The following is a 25,796-nucleotide window of genomic DNA, read 5'->3' as shown; positions in this document are numbered from 1 at the left end:
TCACAGCTACTCTCCTCCAGAACACCAAACACGTCCCACCTCATTGTGGCCTCTGCTGCTCCGGATGCAGCCTGTTTCCCATTGAACCGTCCGCCCAAGCGAATCACCTGTCCATCGCCAGCTGATGCTGTAATGTCTTCTCTGACCTCCCGTGTTTAGTGGCTTCACTCGTTTCTCCGGGTGCAGTATCTTAATTCCTCCAGCACCTGTGGGTGCTGGAAAGTTCCCGGCTACCACCAGCCACCCGAGGAGGCTCCCGCAGCGTGTTTTCCCATTCCTGAACTATTGTTCCTTCTCTCGTGCCTAAACCTCTCCTCCAAATCCGTGCCCTCTCTCAGTACTGCCCCCCCCCCGCCCCAGAACCTTGTCATTCTATTAACTAATCCTCTCTTCTGCTGTATCTACGGAATTTTGAATATTAACCACGGCAAGTTCGGTTGCTAGAAGTTCTGTTGGGCTCTTTTTTAAAATCTGTTTCTTCGGAGCCTTATTCTTCGTGTCCATTGTTTGAAAGCTCCCCGTGTTTTGGTTCTGTTCCCATCGCTGTTGTTAACGTCAGGTCCCTGGGGTACATCCCTCCTCCGAATCACAGCACCAGCTGTGTGTGTGTGGCACACGCCTTCTCGGGTCTCGTGCTTTCTCTATCGTGAGCTGGTCTTCAGGGGGCTTTTCTGCGGGAAAACCACAGGGCGGGGCGGCCCCTCGGGCAGCGTTTCTCCAGGGCTGCCAGCCAAGTGTCGTGGTCCCGGGGACCCTTTCAAGTGGTCTCTGGGATCAAAGCCGCATTCCTAATAACAGCAACGCTGCCACACGCTCTCGGTGAAAAAGATAAACAGAAGGCAATTTCACTTAAGGACGTCCTTGATGAAGTAGGAAAAGTTCTTAATTTTATGATCAATCGCATCAAATCTCAACCCTTGAGTAAACATCTTCTCCAAACTCCACGTGGCAAAGCGGGAAGAACCAGAAAACCAAAAGAATGGTGACTTCTTCCCCAAAAAGCACCTGGTGCAATTATGTGGGCTGTGAGCTGAATCAGACACATTTTTCAAGAAACGTCATTTTTTTTTTTTAACTAGCGAAAAATGACTAACAGGCAAACTGGTTATTCAAACTTGGGTTTTTGGCAGACATTTTCTCAAGAATGAACAAAGACTGTCGCTTCAATGAAAACAATCTACAGTATGTGTTGCCGATAATAATATTTGAGCTTTGAAGCCCAAATCGGAATTCTGAAGAACTTTTATCTGCTACTCTGGGTTCAACAGGTTCTTCTTATAAGACGTCAGTAAATACAACAAGCGGGAGTTTTTGACGCCATGTGGGGGAGCGTGTCGGCGTCCAGATCTGCACCCCCCCAGACATCCGACCTTCTCCAAATGGCCAACGTCTGATGTCACAGAACCGCACGTGGGCAAAACATCCACTCAGAGTGCAGGACAGGCCGATGGATTTTAACGTAACTTGGTACAAAACGTTCACTGATGGGGCTTCCGATGTCACACGGCAGTAACCTTAGGAAGCTGTCACCTGACAAGCCGCGTCACAGTGTTAAAGAGAAAACATCCACGGTCGTCGGAAAGGACTATGAAAATTCTCCCTCCTCCAACGACCTCCCTGTGTGCGGCTGAGCTGTTTTCACACAGTCCCGTCAAAAGCGACGCATCACAACAGACTGAGCACGGAAGCACACGTGAGAATGCCACGGTCTTCAGTCACGTAACAGAGAGTCTTACCACAAAGAAGCACAGCGCCTGTCCTCTAAATAGCTATATTGTGGAAACATTAGTTCATCACAGAGATACGTTACTTATAACAGCATGTAACGCGTTCATCGTTGTTATTTTTGGATAAACTAATAGATATGTTCAAAATATCGCCATTTGAGTTTCTAACACAGTAAGGATTGTGAGAATTAACCCACGGGGGTAAAAGCTCTTTGTGCAATTCAGGACTCTTCAAGACTGAGACACGAGGGGCGCCTGGGTGGCTCAGTCGGTTGAGCGTCCGACTTCAGCTCAGGTCAGGATCTCGTGGTCCGTGGGTTCGAGCCCCGCGTCGGGCTCTGTGCTGTGCTGATGGCTCGGAGCCTGGAGCCGGCTTCAGATTCTGTGTCTCCCTCTCTCTCTGCCCGTCCCCCATTCATGCTCTGTCTCTCTCAAAGATGAATAAACGTAAAAAAAAATTTAAAAAAAAGACTGAGACACGACGCTGGAGAGCTTCGACAGGAGAACTGTGTCACCTCGGTTTCTGGGCAGCACCCAGACTCCCCACGCAGGAGAAGTTCTGTCTTACTTGCACTCCGGGCCAGGGCAATAACACCTAAACTTTCATGCGTTACCGTGTCTGATAACTCGCTTCAAGTTTACCAGCATCCACCGGTGGGGTCATTACTCCTCGTTTCTGGAGGACTCCCCTCACCGAGGAGTCCAGTGACTCTACGCATTTCAGCCGATTTTTGCTCACCATCACCCAGCGCCTCCAGGCACGTGCTGGGAGCAAGCGACGTCTCCTTGGTCCTGGCCTGCCGTCCTCCTGGGGCCAGAGCCCCCACCCCCCACCCCCGGAACCCCTGGAATTCCGTCCTCCATCGGCAGTCCTCTGGCCGCACCCCTGGCCACCAGGAGACACATCCCACGGGGACAGCAGGTAGGCAACCGCGTGCGGCACCTGTACAGGGCGGGTGTGTGCCACGCCGTGGCCAAATGCAGAACGGAGTCTCAGACCGAGGCCCCAAGGGGAACCAAACCCCAGCTACGTCTCCAGAAAAATGAGCAGATGTGGCCTTTGCCCTCCAGAACTTATCCAGCTCGACGGCAGTCATTTCCCCTGATTCTAGCTGGACACGGTCACACGGCAGAGTAGAAAACCGCAGGCTTCGGGGCTCAAATGTGGGTCCCAACATGTGCTCCCTGATCCCCGGCAAGGGATCTCTCTGCGTGGGCTCTCTCAGGGCTGTGACACCGTTTCTGCCGTGAGGCCGAGGACCACCGAGGGCACGCTGGGCTGTCACTGCCTCACCCCTGTCCCGCTGTGACTGCCACCGACCACGGGAAGCCCAATCACTGGTGAGGGAGCCGCCGCACCGACTTGGCCCAGCGACTCTGCGTCCCTGCAGCCCCTCTGGCATGGGGATTTCGCACAACTTCCTAAAATGCAGGGAACCAAGCTGAGAGCCTGCACCTGACAAAGCCCCACGGTGTTCCCAATGCCCGGCAACCGAGCAGTGAAGGGACGAGAAGGTGCTGGAGGAAGACGGCTCCCGCGTCTCCAGAGAGTGGCGAGGACAGGGCAGGTCCAGGAGCAAGAGAGGGAGCGGGGCAGCGGAAGCCAGTGATGCCGCGGGTCGGGCAGCGACAGAAGCTCCCAGCCCCTCAGGGCACCGATGCCTCGGTCCGTCCTTCCTCCCGCTCGTGTCAGCTCAGACCCTCGCACCCATATGAACGAGAGGGCAGGGGCACCGGCACACACGCAACAGTCCCCCGGCCGGGGGAATGACCCACCTCCCCACGCCCCCTGGGGCTGGTAACCGGGCCCCTCGACACTGCCCACAGGAGGGCCGCGTGGCTCCCGTCGGCCTGCGGAGCGTGGCGCACGCACGTGCACAGGCCACCCTTGTCGAGAAGCCCCTGCATCGGACAGCAAGCCTCGGCTGACAAAGGAAAAGCCAGTGTCGCTCCCAGGGTGAACTGACTTTATTTACAAACACAAACGGGATGATCCTGCATTTAAATGGCAGAAATTCCACCCCTCAAGGTCAGAGGAGTGACATCTGAAATCGATGAAGTCTCGCATTATGATTCAATCTGTTTTCGAAAGGGGACAAAAATGTCTTCAGTTTTGGGAGAAAGACCAAAACACGTGAAAACATCAAACAACGTAGGGAAATGATACAGCGACGCTTGGGCCAGAACGCGGCAGGCGGGTTTTTCTCCGCAAGATGCAAACAAGGCTCCCGGTCCTCAACTGCAGCAGGACCCCCCCCCCCCCCCCCCCCCCCCCCCCGCTCCGTCAGTCCGCGGTCAGCAAAGGTAACGGGAACCCACGCTGTCCTCTCCAGCACAATCATTCTGGCTACTTCACTCAAATTCAGCCTCGGGCCCCACTCTCGGGGCCCCCCGTGTGGGAGCCTCACTCGGACCACCTCTAAGCCAGCAGCCGAGCTGAGGCCTCCGCAGGTACGGGCGCCGGGCACGGCGCCGCGACGACGGTCAGGAAAGGCCAGCCCGACAGGCGCACCCCACGAGTTTCTCCCTTCAGGCGGAAGCGCCCCTACTCACCTGTGACAGAAGGGGTCCCGGCACAGCGTGCAGACGCCCGCACAGCCTCCGTCCCTGGGGCAGCCATCTTTGGGATGAACCTAGCCCGTGGGGTCCCTCGGAAAACCTCCAGCAGCCAAACCCTGCTCCGGCCTTTCCCCCACCGCCCCCGTCACCCTCCAGGTCTCACTGCACTCCCGAATCGGGTCCTCAGGAGCACGCGTCTCAATATCCTCACGACACCCCTTTGGGTCTACCCTGCGTCCCACACTGAGCTCCGGGGAGGCCTTAGCCTGACACTCCCGTCCCTCCCCAGGGCGGCGTGAGGCACCCAGCACAAAGCACGCATCTAGGAAAGGTGTGCAGGCACACAACGCGCCTAAGACGGGCCGTGGTCCGTGTCCTCGGCCACTTCCTGCGACGCCGAGAGGCCCCAGTCCTCATTCCTGCTCTGCGTGGGGTTCTTCGCCCAAACCACTTTCCCAAAACCACCCCCAGCACGGGGAGACCCACAGCCTTTCTGGGGAAATCCCAGCCATCGGTCTGACAGACACCAAGTCCACAGAGACCCGACCACGGGGGGCAGGCCTCTGGCAGCTTGCGCCTCCTGTGGGACCAGGCCCAGCTGCGCTTCCTGGGACGATCAGACCCCTCAGGGCCAGCTTGCTCCTAGGCCCAGGGCAACAGGGGAGAGGCTGAGGCCTAAACCGTGTGCCCTGTGAAGGGCGGGTGGCCCTGAATCCAGTTCTCTGCGTGTGGACGGCAAAACGGCTCACTGAAGACAGCCTACATTTGGTGCCGGTGCCACTGGGCGTCACGGGCAGCAGAGCAGGAAAGAGGGGAGTGTGCGGGGACCAGACTCTGCAGGCGAGGGGACAGCCCCACCCTCTAGGAGCCCTGCCGCGCCCTGCTGCTGGCACCGTCTCCAGATGCAGGCGCGCACGCACGGGGTCTCTCACGAGCCGTCACCCCGCAGAGGAGACACGCGCCCGGGTGTAGAAAGGGAGGCCTCCGAGGGGAGCAGCGGCCAAGCCGGGCACGGAGGCAGGTGGCAGGCCCAGGGCTCCCGGTGGCCCTGGTTTCAGACCGGAGCGGCGTCTGCCTGGGGTCCGGGCCGGCAGGGGCTCACCTGAATACCGTCCAGCAGCCTGCTCATGCACCAGTACGTGTCGGCCTCCACGTTACGCAGCACGTCGGTGGGCACGCGGGAGACGTCGGCGGCATCCACGTCCTCCTCCTCTGTGGGCCGGGAAGCATGGAAAAGACAGCGAGCGGTTAACCCATGGGACACACACCACAGGGCGGGGCAGGGGCAGGGGCGGGGCCGGTCTGAGACCCAAGGTCGGGCCGGGGTCCATTTGTCCCGCTCCGGCTACACGCCTCCAAGTGTTCCCCCTCATCACCTACTGGTTCTCAATTTTAACACCTAGTTAGTTGCAGGTAATTAATATTCTGAGTCTTCTCCAATTAATTAACATAATTAATATATTGTAAATTATTGCTTCTCAGGCATTTTGCATCCTAATCAGAGAGGGCCTAAAATAGATTACTTACTCCTGACACAGATCTGAAAGTTTTCTCATAAGATGTTTAAAATCCTGCTTCTCACACAGTCACATGCTCATTAGACAATAATTTCTCTAAACCCTGGTCTCCAAGGTTAGAGTTTCCAAAGCCACGCTGGGCGGAGGCCCCTGTGCTGCAGGCGAACACCCAGGAAGCAGCGGAGGACGTGTGTGCAGAACAGGGGACAGTGCTCTGAGCAACCTCTCTCTTCGAGGGTAAAAAACCCAGAGAGAAAATTTAAACGTGGGGCGTCTGGGAGCCTCAGTCAGTTAAGCGTCCGACTTCGGCTCAGGTCACGATCTCACGGTTTGTGAGTTCGAGCCCGCGTTGGGCTCGCTGTCAGCACAGAGACCACTTCGGATCCTCTGTCCGCCCCCTCTGGCCCTCCACCACTCACACGCTCGAGCACTTGGTGCCTCTCTCTCTCTCTCTCTCTCTCAAAAATAAACATTAAAAAAAAAAACTTTTAAAATGCAAAACAGATGCCTGATTGAAATGGTTTATCAGAAGTTTGAAAGGACTAATTTCAGATCCTTATAAAAACTGCTATCCTCCAGCATGAAACTCCTAAATGTTTCAAAAATTGAGTATTCTACTTTTTTATTTACTTTTGTTTTATTTTGCCAACATGCACGGCATCTTTGCAAGGCAAATCTTTAAGAAAAGAAGCAATTCCACCGAGAATATATTTAGAAAGTTCTAAGTGGGCAGAAATGACAATAATTATAAGAGTAATAATTGCTAACACCTGTTGAGCAGCTGTTGGCCGCCGGGCGCTCCTCTCCACTGTTCACACGGACGAGCTCGTTAACCTCCGTCACCCGTCTGTTATCACCAGCGCTGCACCCTTGCAAATGGGGCGCAAACAGCGGGCGCGGCCCAGAGCCCGCGTCCGCAAACCCCCACGGCACCACGATGCCACGCTCGCTCCCAGAGGGCGCCGGGGCTCACGCTGCACGAGGCCTCAAGCAGCGGCTCCTCGGAGGCTCCCTGACACCGCCTCACCTCGCGCCAGAGCCACTGGAGCCACCCTCCACTCGCTCCCTGCTCGCAGCGACACGCACGATGGCAAAAACAGGCCGGGGGGGGGTCCGGGTGCCAAAGCCCGGCCAGGCCCTCCACGCGGGCCACGCGAGTCTCCACAGGCAGGCCCCACAGGGTTCACGCTCATGAGGGCGCGTCCTGGCCAACTGTGCTCTCAGTCCCCGGGGCGCCCAGGAGCACGTGTGTAGGGACTGTGACCAGACGGTCACTCCGTCCCCCTCACCCATTCAACTCCCTCGTTCATTCAACAAGCCCTTCTGTGTTCTGGTTGGTTTGGGGTTTATTTAATGAAACGCGGTTCACGTACCATAAAATCCACCTTTTTAAAGCACACGATTCAGTGGGTTTTAGCGTACTCCCAGAGTCAGATAACTGTCACCATCACATAATTCCAGAACATTCTCAACCACCCCCAAGCAAGCCTATATGCAGGCACTCCCCCAGCGCCTGGCAACCAGCAATCGGTGCCTTGCCTCCGTGGGTCCTCCTGCTCGGACATTTCAGGTAACGGGACCGCACAGCACAGGGGCCGTGTGTCTGGCGTGCATCACTCAGCACCGAGTTCCCAGGGCGGATCCAGGCCGCAGCCTGTGCCAGCCTTCTGTTCAGTCCTCTCTAGGGTAGGATAACATTGCGATGTACGCATGAGCCACACTGCCTACCCCTGTCCCTTGTGGGACACTGGGCTGTCCCCACACTGGGGTCACGCGACAACACACAGCAGTGATCTCTGTGTGGTGGCGCTGTCCCTACACTCCAGGGCCTGGAGTGCAGAAGTGAGTAAGGGGCAATGCCCCCCCGCCACGTCCAGGGCCCCTCCCAACACAGGATGTGCTGAAGAGAGTCCCCAGGCTGGCCAGGCCGGCTCTGAGCTCCCTCCTCCCAGCCTGCGTGTGCCCGTGACACGCGCACTGTCCCCAGCTGCCCCACCGGGCTGACACTCTCCCTCCCACACCCGGGCACCCCTCTGCCTCACCCTGGTGCAGCCCGGCAAGGCGCCTGGCCTCACACTCGGCTGTCCTCGCAGGCCAACGTCGGGCCTGAGCACACCCTCCGACAGAGCCCCACCGCGGAAATGTTGGCTCGGGACGTCTGGAGGCATCCACTCCACCTGTTTACAGAGGAGGAAACTGGGTCTCCCAGGGCTCACTGGCCAAGTGCACGAGGTCTGCCCGACATGACGCCATCCTGCTGGAAGATCAAGCTCGCAGGCACGAGTGTAAGTGGCCTCCTGTGGCTTGGGCGGAATCAATCCAACATCCCACCAAACTAGAGCGGATTGATGTTACCTTCCAGTCCCGGGAGCGGGCTCCGTGACGATCATCGGGGGACTCCTCCTGAGACGTGTGCCATCAACAGTCTCTCTTTGGAGGGCCTTCAAAGCACCGAGATGTCCCCTCAGCTGTCACAGCAGGGAAACAAAGCCTGCCTGGCCTCCAGCCCTCCCCTAGCTCCCAGCGGCGCCCCCAGCGCAGAGACACAGGGCACAGGCGGCAGGCTGACGCGCACGAGCCTCGGAGACCCTTCTCTGTCTGCTCAGCTGGCTTACTGCTTTATCCAACACCAGGTTGGCTGGGCAGCCTCCATTACGTGTAACTTCCCACAACGGGCTGTTTGTTACTCCTCAAGGTGATGAGGTAGTGGCATTTAACCCAGAGAAACCCTGTGCCGATCTGTCTTCCAAAAGCTCAGAGAATGGGAATGACCCTCATTATCACAGTGAGTTAAATGTCCACCCTCCCAGGGAAGACACCCACCCACATGGGGGAAGGCACAGAGGGCGCCACAGAACACTCCAGAAGCCCTACGCCGCGGTCACAGGGTCAGAGCCGACTACAGAAACTCCCGAGGCTGGCACTGCCGGCCCCTGGGGGTCCCCGCAGGAGACTGGGCACCAGCGGTTTCTGGGGTCACAGCCCAGACCACACCAAGAGCAAAATCGGCACGTTTAGCACAGGTCCTGTCGGTGGGACGCTAACTTACCGAACCATCCACCGTGAGGCCCGGGAGCCTCACCACTGCGGGGCGGACACAGGTTCTGAGTCAAGACCCCAAAATGGCCAACGGTTGTGACAGGTTTTAACCCAAAGGTACATGCCTCCCCCTGGGCATGCTGTCTCCACATCCCTGGGGCAAGGAGGGGCACCAGGCGGGGAGGGAACCTGAACAGGGAGCCACCGGGGAGCCCTGGGGCTGGCAGCCATGGAGCCTGTGCCACGTAGGACGTCGCCCCCAAACGTGTGCCACGCCGAGTGACAGGGGAGGGGCCAGGCGCACTGCCCGCTGAGATCGCCAACGAGGGGAAACCACGGGCAATCCCACCGTTCAAAAGAAGAAACAACTCAAAGGAGGAAACGGAACATTCAAGGACAAAAGAGAACAAGCAGAGCTTGCTGTCACACGGAGGGGCGCCCCAAACCACACCGCAGGGGCCTGGCCAGAGCAGGGGCTCTGGGGTGCCGAGCCCTCTGGGCCACGTGGATTTGGGCTTGGCTAATCCTGACCCACGCCACACAGCCCGCACACTGCTTGCGGCTGCCGGCTGCCACGGGAGGTGGGTGCCGCACAGAGCACCCCTGGACTGGCCCCTCCACGCCCTCCACGGCCTTCTCCCCGCCAGGTGGTACTGCAGGCCCCGGAAGGCCAGGGAGGGGTAGCGCGGACTCTCGAGAGCCATGTTTATGCCCAACACATGACTGAAATTAATGGAATTTAGGCCACGCTGTTTCATGTGAAACTGGACCAGACCCCGTGTCCTACTTTGTCCCGTGAGCACGAACATCACCGCCAGCGCGTGCCACACCGCGGGAGCACCACCCAGTCCTCCTCCCACGCTGTCCGCACACCACCTTTCAGGGCCGAGCCCTGCACCCCACGGGCCGCGAGCTGAGAAAGGGGCAAGCTCTGGTCCCCAAGCCTCGGGCGGCAGGGAGGCCAACATGGCCCCAGCTCACCCAAGTGGCACCTGGGGACACAGACAAGGCACCGGCCAGCCCAGGGCAGGTCAGCAGCCTCACGTGGACCACAACTACACGTGAAGGCACAAGATGTAAAACAGCCGTCTACTTCAGAATATCTCACTCGCCTTCTCCAGTCATAAAAAGGCTTTAAGAGACAATTTAAATAAATTCTTTGAAAATGCTACCCTGCCATGTTATTGTTGAAAACGCAATTTGTAACATAATCCCATCTTTATCAACAACGCCACTTCTATCAAAAACTCCCGCCTTTGCATGTCGTACATACACTCACGCAGAGAACACTGCTCAGAAAGATGCCAGAGACAGGACTGTGGTGCCCCCGGGAAAGGTGGGGAGGGGATAACTACCACCACTCGTTACTTTTTACAGAAGGGTAGAGAATAAATAGAGCAACAAATTTTCACATAGCACTTATGACTTTTGCAATAGGGGTAAAAATACTGTTTAAGCAGCGGGGATGGTTTCACGAAGGTCTATCTTTTCTACAGATAAACATCCCTAGAGAAGAAGTTCCCAAGGGTGGTGGTACTGTCCTTCTAAGTGCTCCGAGAAGCTCGTGCAGCATTTGGGGGTCAGAATGATTAGGGTGAGGGGACCTGCTGGCATTCAGTACTTCCCATCCTACAAAGTGTGAACAGCACTGCACAATTAGCACATCCAGAGCCAGTCATGACTATCCCACAAGACTGGGTGGGTGGGTGGCTGGATGGGCCAGTGGATGGGTGGGTGGATAGGGAGGTGCGTGGGTGGGTGGGTGGGTGGGTGGATGGATGGATGGATTGGTGGGTCCATGGATGGGTGGCTGGGTGGCTGGGTGGCTGGCTGGCTGGCTGGCTGGGTGGGTGGATGGATGGATTAGTGGGTAGGTGGGTAGAAGGGTGAATGGGTCAGTGGATAAGTGGGTGGGTGGGTGGGTAGGTAGATGGGTGGGTGAGTGGGTGGGTAGGTGGGTGGGTGGATGGATGGATGGATGGATGGATGGATGGATGGATGGTTTGGTGGGTGCATGGATGGGTGGGTGGGTGGCTGGCTGGCTGGGTGGAAGGATGGATTGGTGGGTGATGGGTAGGAGGGTGATTCAATGGGTAGGTGGATGGGTGCTTCAGGTGGGTGGGTGGGTGGGTGGGTGGGTGGATGTGCGGCTGAGTGGCTGGGTGGGTGGATGGACGGGTGGGTGGGTGGCTGGGTAGGTATAAGGAACTCCATAAAAGAATGGAGAACGTTCAGCCTGGTAAGGAAAACACCACAATGGGATATAAGTACTACCTTGCAATATCCAAAAACTACCTTGGGTAAACAAAAAGCAGAAATTTCTTGTCCATGCTTCCACACCCAGAGAACTGGTAGGGTCAGTGGGTAAGTAAGAGGCAGGTTGATGGGCTCAAACTAAGGATGTGGGTGATGAGGCTGGTCACCAACAGCAATGGCGCCCGACACCACCGAGGCACGGAGCACTTCTTATAGAGTCTGCAGAGTGCGTCCTCCTATGCCAAGGCCCACGGCATCTGAAACAGCCTGCGGAGGTGAGCACGCCCACCTGACAAAAGGCCTGCAGGAGACCAGCGTGCCAGGAAGCAGCCGAGCCTGGCCAGGAACGGAGTCAGGCTGACCACCGTCAGCCTCTCGGTCTCACCGAGGCAGGGCGAGACACGGACGGAGGCCTCCGACTCTGCAAGGAGAGGGACGGACCGCCGCCACTCACTGACCACCTGTGCCTCTACGACTCTAGAGAGGCACAACCTCACAGCTACTGTAGCACTCCCCTGGTCACAAAACCTGTGGTGGGCAAAAGAGCCTGTCACCACCACAGGCTCACTGGAGCTTTGGGTCGCGTGGGGACTCCCTCCTCAGAGGCCCCGCGCCCACGACAACGCCTGCCCACCTCCACGAAACATCAGCGTGGGTCCCGGAAACGGCCCCGGTAGCACAGGCTGGGATCCTGTAATGACCAGGGAGCGCGAGAAAGTAAAAAGGCCCGGCACGCGGCCAGGCTCTCCCTGGCGGTGTACAAAACGGGGCGGCTTGGTAATCACAAAGGGAGAAATCCCTCAAATTTAAACAGACCCCGTGACTTCAAGGGACCCCGCGGCATGGATCACCGAGGTAAGCGTGGCCGCCGGCCTCACAAAGCATGAGCCGCGGGTGACAGCCGGCACCTGCTGGTGAGCAGCGCAGGTTAGGGAGGGGAGCACACCGGGGCTGTTATGACTGCGTTAATCACCCGCATCGCACAAACCCTGCAATAAACCTCTTCACGTAATTAGGAGCTTAACTGGTAATCAAAAATACTCTCTACTTCATAAGCTCGCTGGAATCACTCTACGGTCTAATCTTTCGCATGGCCCAACTTGGGAGTTTTAAATTTGAAACCCTGACACTTTGGTGATGGAGGTGTTAGCACTTAATTACACAGACTTGGGTTCCAAGGCGGAGGGGAAAGTCCTGCTATGGCAAGAGCGGTAGCGCAACTCAAGACTGTAAATTCACAGAACTCCGTGGCTCAGCAAAAACAACTAATGTTATGATCAGATTGGTTCAGCACTACGAATGTTTAATGCTAATATAAAGAATGTTCAACTCAAGGTTACGAATAAGCCACCATCAGAATTCCCAATTCTGTTACGTGGATGAAAACCTGTAGCCCACAGACATACAGTCAGCGCATGATGGGGCAGCAGCAGACGATGATCACAAGTCAAGGACAAACCAAGGGCGATGCGCTCACTACAGGGCAGGCAAGATGGCATGATGTGGCCATACCCACTCATCAGTCTTCCGGCCCCAGGCGGGCCCCAAGGACAAGAACCAACCTCCACCCCAACGCGGCCGCAGTCAGGGGTCCCCAGCCCCACACACAAACCGCAGGCGGGGGTGGGGGGGGCAGCGCTGGTGGGACAGCTGCCCCTCCATCCATAGGGGGCGCCCTGCTACCGGCTCCACGCAGAGGAGCGCCCTTGACTGTACCTGCACCTGCATGGGTACCGAGGCAGACAGCGAAGGGAAAGTCTGTCTCTTTAATGATCCTTGCTTCTCTAATGTCATTTTTGTAAAGGGAAGAATTTTAATTTCACAACAGTCTTTTGGCTTGACTAGATCTTTGATTTTTTAATAACGCTGAGAGGAGAAGTTTCTGTTACCCGAAATGCTACTGGCTGAAGTACCGATGGACTGTATTAACACGGGCGGAGGACCTGCACGGTAGGAGCCGGGCTCGGGGAAGGCGGAGGACAAGCCAGCAGGAAGCCCAGAGGAAGCCGGGGACACGTTCACTCACCCACTGACTCCTGATTCACCATTCTCCGTTTACTGGGCTTACTTACCATGTTTGGTGACCACTTACTTATAGAGAGATGTAAATGAAAAACTGGCCACAGGGCGAGTGAGCAGTGTGACAAGGGACAGGTGGGAGGCACGGCAGGTTCAAAAGAGCAGAGTCCTCGCCCCCTGGCAGGCAGGGCTCTGGCAGGCGTGGCCTTGGGGCTAAGCCTTGAAAGATGGTGGAATCAAGCGTTCCCCAAGAAGGGGAAGAAGGCGGCGTATGGGAAGGCGGGAGAGCCCAGAGCCAGTACGCCGGGGGGCGTCCCCAAGACCCAGGCAGTAAACCCGTGGGGCGTCCCCGTGACCCAGGCAGGAACAACTTGTGAGGATCACCATCCTGCAGCCCCAGGTGCCGGGCCCCAGAGCTGGGCTTCCTTCTGGAGGGAAGCAGGAGCCCTGGAGACGGGTGTGCATCAGGGTAACTCCTCACACGGGGGTCTGCCAGCAGGGGTGCAGGCAGAGAAGGGATCCCATCTGGGGTCAGTGCCATGGGAACGAAAGTAGGCCAGAGGCGGTGGAGACGTTCCCGAGCAGAGTCTACAAACCCCAACCACTACTGAGGCCCAAAGGAGAGTCTGGGCCCCCCTGCCGATGCCCCTCTGGTGAGGACAGACTGCCAGAGAGCCCATCCGTCGCCCACCATGAGACAGAAGAGGACAGAAGGCCCACGCTGGCACACCAGCACGGGCACCACCGTCCTCTGTGTTTCCTGCACGAGGGTCACCAGCTGCACCCCCACACGCCAGGTGGTTGCTCGTGCTCTCCCTATGCTAAACGGGAAGCGTCCCTTGGGAGCAGAACCGTACTCCCCAGGTCCCCAGCACCCCCGCGAGGGCCCAGCACACGGCAGGTACTCGATAAACATGTGCTGAGCATGTGAATGAACCCAGCCAAGAGCTCACGGTGGAGGAAGGAGTAATTCCATAAACAACGGGTGGAAAGAGTCTAATCCTGATTTCTCCAGTTAAGAGAAAAAATCCGAATTACTGCTGAATTCAAGACCATGTAGCAAGTCTCACTCATGACTCACTTCTACCAATGACAACGCTGAGATCAACAAGTGTCCACACTGTAGGGAGTGCTCACGCAAACGTCATCACGCACGACACACAGGCTCTAACCGCTGCCCTTCTCCGAGAGCCCAGGGTTCTCTGAAAAGAAGACCAAACTCTTTCCTAACGTGACACGGCCCCAGAAAGTTCTGCCGGCTGCTGAGCTTGCCTGGGAGAACGGCAGACACGGTGTCTCGGAGAAGCGGGATGCACGTGTGAGCCCAGCGTCCCGGTGCACGGGCCTCACCCCGTCCCCGCGTCTCCCGCGCTCCACACCTCCACGGACACGCGTGTCCTCAGAGCCCGCAGTGGCCGCCGGAGGCGCTGGGGACCTCTCGTTGGATCACAGGACGAAAGTGCTCAGTCACATACAGTCACAGCATTTAGGGACACAAAGAAACACAAGTAGAAAGGGGCAGGCTACCTTCTTCCTGGGCTGCGTTGCCATCAGAGGACCGGAAAGACCCCCATCCTTCAGAAGGCAGACGGCAGACATTTATACAGACAGTAAGCTTGCCTGAGTCATGATAATCTGAGAGCGCAAACTGATCATAAATCAACCCATTAAACTGATTTACTCCCTTTACCTAATTAAGTCAAAAATAATTCCTCGAAGGATAAATGGGTCTTTAAATCAATCAGCAAAATGCTGTCTCACTCAAACCATTAATAATGCAGCCAAATGGAAAGAAAGATTGACCGGCACAAGACTGTGCGTTCCTGAAAGCGTGTGCACGACCTCCAGGGGGGTCAAGGGGTGCATGTGGGGTGCTCCCCATGCTGAAATGTCACCCAAACACGTGAGCAGACATCTCACCCAGGGTGATGATGACAGCCAGACTGCAGCCTCAGCCCCAGAGACTCCTGACTGCTCGTGTGCGCAGGTGAGAAAAACCCTCTCAAGGAAAAAGCCCAGGACACAAGGAAACCGGGTCTACGTCACCATATGCAAATTTTAGATGGTGTCAAGTAGGAAAAGAATGAGAAAGTAGAAGAAATTGGGGAAACATCTGCATTTGGGAAAACTCTACCAAAAATTACTGTGCAATGAGAAAACATAATTAAGCCTACTGAAAACTACCCAAGAAAGTTACTTATAAAAGTAAATCACTTCAGAACATAAAGAATGGTCAACAGCACTAGCCACAAACACATTCAAAAACATATAACGAGGTACAGCATTCACCTGTTTTATAAACTGGTCAACTGTCAACGTTTAAAATACCCACTGCGATACCAGTAATGGGAAACAGATCGTCTGCGAAGGAAACGATAAATGGGTCCTGAAAAACCACCTGACGGAAGATGCCAGAGCCCTTGAGAAGCCACGAGCTCCACTGAGCCCAGATGGTGTGCCAGGCGTGCGAGGGGAGCAGCGGGACGCGGCGGAACATGGCCCGGCCCTCGCGTGCGTGGCTCACAGTCTGGCTGGGGGCTGGGCTCCAAGGCGCGAGTCCTGGTGCTAAATGAGAACCAGCAGGCCGCCCGTGTGCCCCCCGAGTTGGATGGCGAAATGGGAGGTTACTTGCACAAGATGCCATCACACTTTACGGGCGATAACACAGCAAGAAGCCAAGAAATTCCCTTGCACAAAGCCGTGTTGCAAGTACCTTTCTTGCGAAGATGATGTAGGATGTGAGAGTGCCGGCTAATTGGAAGAGATCGCTGCTCTAGCTGATGGACGCCCCAGCTCTCACTGACAGCGCCAACAAGGCAATGCCGGCTGGGGCCATTGACGAAAGACTAAGCTGCTTTCACTGTCCATTCCTGGTCCTCGATCCATCATTCAGACACATCAGCTCCCAAACCCCACTCGTGCCTTCATGCTACTTACACCCCAGTTGGGAGTCCTCTGACCCAGCTCACAGCTAGACTGGGGTGTGGCCCTCCCCAGTGCCCAGCTTCTGGCTTTCACGCACAAAGACTAAAATGAGGTTTATGGCCACGGCCTCCGCAGCAATTCCCACACGCCTGTGTACAGGCTGCCTCTGGTCACTCCCCAGGCACGGCCTTGCCAGGAGCCAGGCTGGCAAACCACAATTTCAGCAGCCCTGGCAATGCCCTGGCAGCCCATCGATCAGGAATTAATACATTTCAGCACATTCTTCCCTCTGTGTTACAGCCAGCAAATGAACCATAAACGGGGAGTAAAATACTGCTTACGCTGTAACTATCCCAACCGGTGGAACACTACCATGGAAAGGGCCTGCGGCACCGACAAACAAAATCTGGACGCGCGGTCTGCGCACTGGACCACAAGGTCAGAGCAAAATGGGACGTTTCCTTGCCTTTTCTGAAACCTACTCCTGCTCTAAAGAACTGTATCCGCTCTGAATTGTCAGTAAAAAAGAAACGTGTCCCCGTGAAAAGAACATGCCAACCTCATTGAAAACATGGGGCCCTTCCCTTCCCCGGCTGATGGCCGCCACGAATGCTACAGGTCACCGGAGTCAGGAGGGCCGGTGCAGCCGCCACAGGCCAAGAAGGCACGACTCTGGAAAAGGCCAACAAAGAAACCCCTTGCTAAGTAAGCAACAGTCGGCTGATGTGCACACAGCTCCGCGGGCCCCCTCCCTGCCCTGAGAAGCCTGCGGATAGAGCGTGTGTCCCAGGCTGCCCGGCCTTCCTACACAGGCACCACCGAGCCAGGGCTCCAACCCACAGCAGAGGCAACGCCTCAGCACCTGCCAGGAAATCAGCAGCCGACGGCGGCAGAGGCGGGGGGGCGGGGGGGGGGGGGGCAGGGGTCCCCTCCCCCCTCTACCAGCGACCACCGCCCACACTCCAGTCCCGAAGATCTGGCATCACAGTGGGCTCTCAACGGCCCCTCCTGCTGGAGCCCACAGAGCACGTTGCATCCAGGAGGTTTCCACTTCCCTCAAGGTAAAAAGAAAGCACACTGGGAACTGAGGCTCCGTGGCCATTCCATTCAGAGCCAACAAACTTGGCCGGGAGACCACCACACGGTGGCTGCAGCACGAGCACCCAGGCCTCGGGAACAGCGGGGCCCAGGGCTGCGTTACAATCTTTTCTGCGCGTACTTTTCGCTCAGCTTTTACAGGACTAGAGTTGCCCTGTAAAGACAAATTTGTATGCTATTGAGATCTGACATTCGTAATGAGAGTTTTCCAATTTGTGGACACTACTTGGAGCCCTGCTTTAGGAAGGTGTGCAGGAGGTTGTGGACCTGGCACTGCCCCGTGAGCGGGCCGCAGCCCTACTCGCGGCAGGCCCTTCCTACAGCAAGGAATGCCCCGTGAGCGTCCTTCATTCAGGAAGGATGTGATCCACGTTGAGAATCAGCTCCTCGAGACAGACATCTCAAATGAAATCGGCAGGTAAAGAGTAAGGGCACTTTAGGGCTCCCGACAGATACTGGGGAACACTTTCAAGGAGGGCTCGCGATTCATGCTACAGCCCGCGTCCTCCAAGACCACCATCCCCACCAATCTCTCCCATCTCCGCTTACCGCAAAGGCACAAACAGCTCAAGAGAACGAGGCTTACTGTGCATTTCTGTATTTTGCGGTGAAGTATGACTTTGTGTCCGCAAGCGTCTTTGTGATTGTTCCTTGAAGTCATTCTTGATTCATTTGGTCCCCAGTGGCGGCCACACAGAGCAGGAGGAGGGTTCTCCTCACCCCGGGAAGGGCTCTCCCTGGTTGGGGTTCAGACACCCACGCCTCCTTCGGGAAAGCACACTCCGCACGGGCAGAACCACATGGCAGAGCACCTCCCCCAGGCCGCCCTCTGGGCTCGGGCATGTGTGCTCCACCCGGGCCCCTCACCAAACACACGGGAGCCCAGTAACTGTGGAAAACCCGCAAGAGACTAAGCGACCCACGTTACTAGGGCCGGGTTAACCTGTCAAGGTCCCCACACACTCACCCCGTCTGACCAGCAAACTCTGCGGGGCACACACTTGTTCCCTGGCCATCGCGGAGGGACGACGGTGCCCAGACCCCAGCACCGCCAGCCCTCCGTGAACTGAGCAAGCCCGCCTGCTGCCTGCGGAGCCCCTGTGGCGCGAAACTGTCGCTGACCGACGGGCTGGGTTCACAGCCTTCTGGGTCCCCACCAACCACACCGCCTGAGAAATGGCTTTCGGGCTTCTCTGTCCTGTCTGTACCTGGATCGGAAGACGCATGATGGAGGACGCAGCACCGGATGTTACAAACCCTGGGGCAATCTGGCAACTTCCGACACTGTACCTCACACAGTTTCTGTATTTGTGTCACGTGGGTACAAGCTCAGTGGCTGAGCCTAACAGCGGGTGGTTCAGACCTAAAGATCGACTGCCGTGTGAAGGTACAATGTCACAGACACCCGCTGCGGTCTGCAGGCGATCGGCAGGGCACGGTCACGGGCGAGCCCAAGCAGGGGTCTGCACCACTCAGGTGACGCCCGACGGCCATCCACTATGTTTTCTGAAATCCTTCACCGGCTTCTTGAAAGCGAGACTGTTCTTGTGTACCGACCGGTGTGTTTTCTCCAGGGCAGAGAAGAGGGCAGGACTCGGCACAAACACTACCTGGGATAAGAGGTGAACCAACCCCAACCAGCACTAGCTTCTGGGCAAGTGAAGGGGCGAAGACCCCCAGCAGAGCCTCAAAGGCCGGTATCCATGTTGAATCACTTTCTGGCCATTTCCCGCTGACCGTATGAGATTCTCCTCCGGCTAGGAACCCTGGACGTGAGCTTTTTGTTGTTTTGACAACATGTATTTTCTTCGGTGGAGAGGATCACCCTGCTGTTTTCAGCGAGGGGCACAGGGTACTCACCGGGCGCTGTGCCCGCACCTACACACAGGTCAGCGGGAGGGCCCTGGAGCCAAGTGTCACAAAGATGCCAAGAGAAAACAGATTTCTGTTTTCTGGCCCAACGCTGCATCTCGTTCAACCTCTGTCATAGAGACATATGCTGCCAACGGGCAGGAAACGGGCCACCCGGCTCTCCTGTCAGTCGTCGTAGGGAGAGAACTGGTTCAATCGCAAGTAGCAGCCGAGGTGCCTGACCTGTTTTAGGCTCGGTCCCAGCAGCCAGTTGCCACTGGGATTCCCCTTCTCCAGGCACTGGAGACAAACCCAGGCCTTAGCCTCTGACACCACCCTCCACGGTCTGCGTGTGGGCAGACAACTGCTCAAGGAGACTGTGGACATCACGGAGGCATCTGGTGCCCGGGGGTGGAGCCGGAAGGCGAAGTAACGCAAGTCTGCTCTGAGGACCACAGAGCCAACTGAAATCCGAAGGCACGCGTGGACTCAGGTGAATACAACGAGGGAATCAGAAAAGGCCAAGGCCATGCTGATGCTCAAAAGGACCTAAGACCTGAAATAGGCCAGAAAACTAAAACACCACACAAACGTGCCAAAGCACAAGTGAGCACAGTGACGGTGCCAGGATGCTCAGGAGAGAGGGCGTGGGGACCGGGGGGCCCTGGTCGGCTCCGAGCGGCGCAGGAGCAGGGTCACGTGAGCTCCCGGCTGCAGCACTAGAGAGAGAGGCCGGGGGTAGGGGAGTGAAGTGGTGGGCCCTCCCTTCCGAGGGCCCCAGCCTGTGTGTGGCCACAGGGGGACAGCCTGGGCCCCCGCAGGCCTCGCAGACCGGGGAGGGGTGGCCGCACCGGCCCACACCCATCCTCCGGGGCAGTGCACGTCCCCCAGGCGGCTGAGTCCAAGGACTCCCTCGCGAGGCGTCTCCCCCCCCTCGCGAGGCATCTCCTCCCCACCACCACCCATTCCCAGCTGTCCCCTCCCTCCTGGCAGGGTGACCGCGGACAGAGACAGTGACAAAACCGACACACGGGAGCCCCAGCCGATGCCCCACCTGTCACTCACATAGCTTCCGGGCCGTTTTCCCTTTACTGTTTCATCGTATGACCTGGAAAGGGCAGGCCATGACCCCCGGGCCCTGCAGCGCAAGAAGCAGCAGAAAAAGGCTGGCTGAGGGCTGGGGAGCGGGGGACAGTCGGGACACGCTCTCATCGTGGGGCTGCCTCAGTGGGCCACAGCCAATACAGATCTCGTTTCATACTTAATTAAAAGCAAACCTCCACGCTCCAGTCAGGTGGAAAAAGTGACCCGGGGTGGAGCTCAAAGGAAAGCATCCTCTTTCTCCGTGGGGTTCGTGCAAGAGCCCAAACGCTCAGGGGGCGCGGCTGCCGCTCTGGTGCACGAGAAGCCCGGCCAGGGCAGGAGAGGGTTCTGGTCACCAGAGAGGAGTGCCTGTTCCTCTCGCGCTCGGAGGAGTCAAAGGAGGGGCAGGGGCTGCACGGGGCCATGAGGCGCTGTCTTCCTGGAACCCCGAGGGAAGGGCCTGGGCACGTGGCGCAGCCGACACACGAAGAGCTGGCGGCCGGGGCCCCGCAGGGACCTGATGGCGGGAGCAGGGGCCACGCCGAGTGGACACGCGTGCCCAGTTCCAACGGCCCGTAAATCACAGCTCTCCGAGAGCACGAGTGCCGCCCGCGGGACACGGCCGGGAACCCACCCCCACCCGACGACACAGTGGGACCGTGGGCACCGCGCTGCGGAGGGCCAGGGTGGCGAGCTCTGCCAGCCCCCAGGCCCCCGCCACAAGGGAACGAGAAAGGCCGAATCTGGGTTTAAAGCCTCTGGCTCCAGGGGACCCCAGGGGACCCCAGGCACGGACAGACACTGAAGGAACTGCAAGGCCTTCGCGCGGGGCCCTCAGGACCCGCTGACGAGCCACCACGCGCTGCGCCACCACCTCTGGGGGCTCGTGTCCCGGCATTCCCACAGCCCTGCCACGTCACAGCGCCGGCTCCCGCCGGGGATGCAGGAGCTGTGGGGGGGCCTTTCGGTGGGGGGACGGGCACAGAGCTCCTTCTACAGAGCACCTGTCTCCAGCATCTGCCAGGGACGCCGCCCACGCCTCACCGGGACGGCCGTCCCTTTCTGGCGGAGGCAAGCTGGTCCCTCGGCCAAGGCACGGGCGCGTGCCACCCTCCAGCAGGACGGCCTCCCCGGGGCTCCACATCAGCACCCACAGAGCGACTGTGGCCTCCACTGCCAGGCCTTCATGGTCTCTAAACTGTCACGTGCACAGGCGAAGAGCGGGCGCTCTCAATGGGTCCCACAGACCCCGGCGTTCGATGCCTAGACCGGCCACATGGCTGGCTAGAAGCTGGAGACCACACCCCCCCCGCCCCCCCGCGACCATCCCATGAAGCATGCTTCCCTGCAGATGCCAGAGGGAGCCCCCGACTGCCCCGCCTCACCTCCCGGGCCCCACCAGTGCGGCCCCGCCTCCTCAGGCTTCCTTTTTCTCCTCCGGACCAACCCCCGGCATCCTTCTGGGACCCGGTTCAGGCTGGGTCCGGCTCCAAGCCTCGGCAACCGAGAGGATGTAAATCTCAGAAAATCTCAGCTCCCAGAGAGCCAGAGCTCAAGGGTGCACAAGGGTTCCCCACAAAGCCCTCACACGACAGGGGAGGGGAGCGATGCCCCACCAGAGCCCGGCAGACCCTCCCTCACACCACTGGGCCGCGCTCACCATCTGGTGGCCGTGCCGCCACCTGCCACCTCGCCAAACGGAGCACCTGCCTGGCCCGCGGACAACAGCCTCCGCGTGCCTTCCCGACACCACACCCTGAGAATCAGACCACCTCGGGGCTGGAGCAGACGTGACCTACACCCCGGGCAAGTCCCCCTCGGGGGTGACCAGGCTGGCCTCCAAAAGAGGAGCTCACTTGAGCTCGCGATCCGGACGTGGAAGCGACCTTCCTAACAACGCTTCTGTGACAACACTTGATTCTTGTAAATAATCCGGAGGACACAGAAAAGTATGCAAAGGAAGGGCAAAGCATCCATCAATACGCCACGCAGGCACCGCTGACCCCGTGGTACACGTCACTGTATTCGGTGGCGAGGGCCACCGTACAGAGTCCCGCAGACCAGGCGGCTTACACGACATCCGTTATCTTGCAGGCTTAGAGGTCCCAGAGTGACCAGGGCTGGTCCCTCCCCGTCTTGCAGGAGGCCGTCTTCTCCCTGCGTCTTCACAGGGTCGTCCCTGTCTGTGTCTGTGTCTGTGTCCTGACCTCCTCTGCTTACAAGGCCGATTCATACTGGATTAGGGCCACTCTGTGACTTTGCTTAACCTTAATTGTCTCCGTAAAGACCCTCTCTCCAAATTTAGCCACATTCTGACGTTCTGGGGCTTAGACATCCAACAGATGAATATGGGGAAGGAAAACAATTTAGTCCATGATATTCATATGTACACACATTTTTTTAATAACCCAGAATTGAGACTACCTATAAAGCTTTCTGTCCTATCGTTTTTATTCATACCCTGGTCGCTTTTTCCTTCTTGAAAAAGCATTTCTTGGGGCGCCTGGGTGGCTCAGCAGGTTAAGCATCCGACTTCAGCTCTGGTCATGATCTCACGTTCATGAGTTTGAGCCCCTCATCGGGCTCACTAGAGACCTGCTTCAGATTCTGTCTCCTTCTCTCTCTGCCCCTCCCCTGCTCACACTCTGTCTCTCTCTCTCCCGAAAACAAACGTTAAAAAAGAAAAAGCATTTCTTAGGAAGTCAGATTTAAGCCTGCATGGACATCACTGACCCACAACTGGTTGGAACTCCCCTGAAGGCTGGGCATCGGTGCCGTCTACAGCTCTTACTGGACCAAACGCCACGGCGTGGATTCCCACACTCCAGTCTCCCGGGCATCTCTCCCTCCTTCCTGCAGACAAGGAGGCACCGGCCTTCCGACCGGGCCTTCCAATGAGCGCCAAAGTGCTTCCCAGAGAAGTTCCACAGGAAGATTACAGGGTGTCAATCTCACCTCACCTGAAAGCACCGAGTATTAGCCTTCTTGGTAGTGGCTAATTTGATAGACAAAAATAGAACTGCGTTCTTGGTTCAATTTGCATTTCCATTACTTACAAAGCTACACTTTTAGTTTATTAGACATTGTGTTAGCGACTTTGTAACATCTCTGCTTTTTCTAAACAGCATTTTTTAACCATATGTCTGCTTTTTACAAACGTTAAGAAGTGGTTCTTTTTTTTTTTTCAATATATGAAATTTATTGTCAAATTGGTTTCCATACCACACCCACTGCTCATCCCAAAAGGTGCCCTCCTCAATACCCATCACCCACCCTCCCCTCCCTCCCACCCCCCATCAACCCTCAGTTTGTTCTCAGTTTTTAAGAGTCTCTTATGCTTTGGCTCTCTCCCACTCCAACCTCTTTTTTTTTTTTCCTTCCCCTCCCCCATGGGTTCCTGTTAAGTTTCTCAGGATCCACATAAGAAAAACACCACACAAAACCCGGGCAGGCACCAAGGAGAGAGGCAAGGGCCGCTTTAACAATAGAGGGCAGGCCTCAGTGGCCTCAGTGGCCCCAGGGTGCAGAGGGAGCTACCAATCCAAGCAAACCCTTCAGGTAGGCTCTTGGAAGGTGCTGGAATTCTGAAACCATGCTGGGGTGGCCAGAGAAAACAAGTTACTTGTTTGACCTTTCTTATTCAATTCAACATTAGGGGACTTTTAATCAAATATGTCAATAGGTACTAATTAACCCTGCTTGGGGCAAGTCAAAATTAACACACCACCTCAATAATGAATCAGAAAAGCCATAATTGGTATTTTAATTTTTGTAAGTAACGTAGCACCTAACACTACCCGGAATATTGTATTGCCGCCACATAATTAGACCACAATATATTCCACAGCGCATCCTCCACACCCTTATTAGACTCATAAAATATGCTTCCAAAACGAGAAAAAATAGCTGTCAAGAACCACATCTTATTATTCAACTATTAAACTTTCTTAATCATCAATCAGTTTAATTGCCCCTGGCATGGGTTATAAATAACATTTTGTGGTTCAATAAAATACTACAAGCATAACCCCTTCACTCCCAAAGCAGATCAGAAACTCTTCCTTAGATATTCCAGAATGCTCTACTTACCCTTCCCTGGGGCTCAGTCATCCCCATCTCACTTGGAAAGAACATTCTGAAACATGTTTCTAACTTATGCAAAAATTATTCAGGAGTTGCTGTATTCAACTGCACAGTATTATTTTCAATGAGATCTGCAATGTAGATGACCCACCTCAGTCCTGTCCAGCCAGTCAGCTGAAGGCAGACATTAGTACCTAACCTGGTCCAGCTGCTGTGGCCTGTCCCCTCCTCCAATCCCCTAGCTTGGCGCCCCACGCTCCCCCTCTCCACCCCAAGCCTGGGGCTGCAGCAGGTGCAGAGACAGGGGCTTCCCTTCAAGGGACTTAGAAGTGAGAGATGACTGAGACAAAAGGCAAGACTTAACTACTGACCATGCTATTTTCCCCTCATCAATCACGACCCAGATGCCACGCGCTGGGCCACACGCGGCCAGAGCGCCATCCATCTTCAACAACCCTACCTGCTCGGTGTTGGTGACATCCGGCAGTGTGGGGACGGGACTCAGCAAGCCTGGGGGACTCACTGAATGCCCCGCTGTCTACTAAACACATTCACACAAGCCCACACAAGCCTGTTCTTCTCCTTTGGAAAATCTCTATCACTACTGTCATCCAGTAATCGTGTAGCTATCTGTGTTCGCGTGGGTCTTACCTAATAAAGTGCAGGATCCCAAAGACCTGGGGAGGGACAGCCTGCAGGTGCCCTACGTACACTGGCTGCAGGCTGGATGGAGAGAGAGAGGCAACCAGACCGCTGGCCTCCGAGGAGGGAGGCTTAGGCAGGCTTCATGGAGGAGGGAGCCCACAGATTCAGGCCTTGAATGATAAACAGGCAGAGTTTTTAAGGTATGTGCACCCAACCAACTGATCTCCCGAGTAATTACTGTCCCATAGGTTCCCTGGATCCCCACAAGGAAACCCCAGCCACCAGCAAGGACCCCATGCCGGAACCCCAGGGCTCACGGGTGCCACTTGTCTGCCTCATGCCTTTCCTCTCCTCCACTGAGACCCTCCTTGGACGGCTGCCCCGCCCACCACTCACAGCCCCAGAGCAAGCACACTGTCTCTCCGGTAGTGAAGGGCGACCATGCAATCTGCTTGCAGACACTGGGGTACTGGGAGCTCCCCAAGAACCGGGGCCCCGGGCCCGGTGTGGTGCTCAGCCCAGGGAAAGCACTTAAAAATGTTTGTGGAGGAGACAGGCACACAGGAGCACAGATGAAAACATCAAATGCTTACCCAGGGCTTTATGGTTTATAAGGTATTTTCTATTAAATGAGGTCCATGGGGTTTTGTTGTTTTTTAATATAGATGATTCTAGGAAGTAAGGTTTTAATCAAAGGAAGTACACTTCACAGGAGCCCTGAGGTTGGTATGACCACGAAGCAGGTTCTCAGAACCGCAGGCAGAAGGTACGAGGCAGGAGGAAGGTAGGGGCCCGCCCATGGTCACGGCTCTGGGGCAGCACTCCGTATCTGAGTAAGGAACCACAGAAAGCCACTCTGTGCGCTCTGAAATGACACTGCTAGGGCCATGATCCGGAAAGGCAAGCACGGCAGGAGGAACCGATCGGAGGGTGTTGTGTGAGGCAGGACACTGGGGCGTGCACCGTAAGCTGCAACTCTAGGCCGTGAATGGGG

The 25,796-nt window shown here is 56.6% G+C and overlaps 1 protein-coding gene across 2 annotated transcripts in view; it reads right to left on the bottom strand.

Annotated features, from left to right (window-relative positions):
- The window catches only part of TBC1D22A (TBC1 domain family member 22A), a 326,492-nt gene that overhangs the window by 134,581 nt on the left and 166,115 nt on the right, over positions 1 to 25,796 (bottom strand). For both annotated transcript variants that reach the window (XM_043562939.1, XM_043562938.1), the window contains exon 9: positions 5,389 to 5,498. In XM_043562939.1, the coding sequence (XP_043418874.1) occupies positions 5,389 to 5,498 (110 nt within the window). The remainder of the gene's footprint in view (positions 1 to 5,388; positions 5,499 to 25,796) is intronic.

This window comes from Prionailurus bengalensis, chromosome B4 (assembly GCF_016509475.1).
Source record: "Prionailurus bengalensis isolate Pbe53 chromosome B4, Fcat_Pben_1.1_paternal_pri, whole genome shotgun sequence".
Classification (NCBI taxonomy): domain Eukaryota; kingdom Metazoa; phylum Chordata; class Mammalia; order Carnivora; family Felidae; genus Prionailurus; species Prionailurus bengalensis.
The sequence above is the reverse complement of the archived record's forward strand: the minus strand, read 5'-3'. Positions and strand labels throughout refer to the sequence as shown.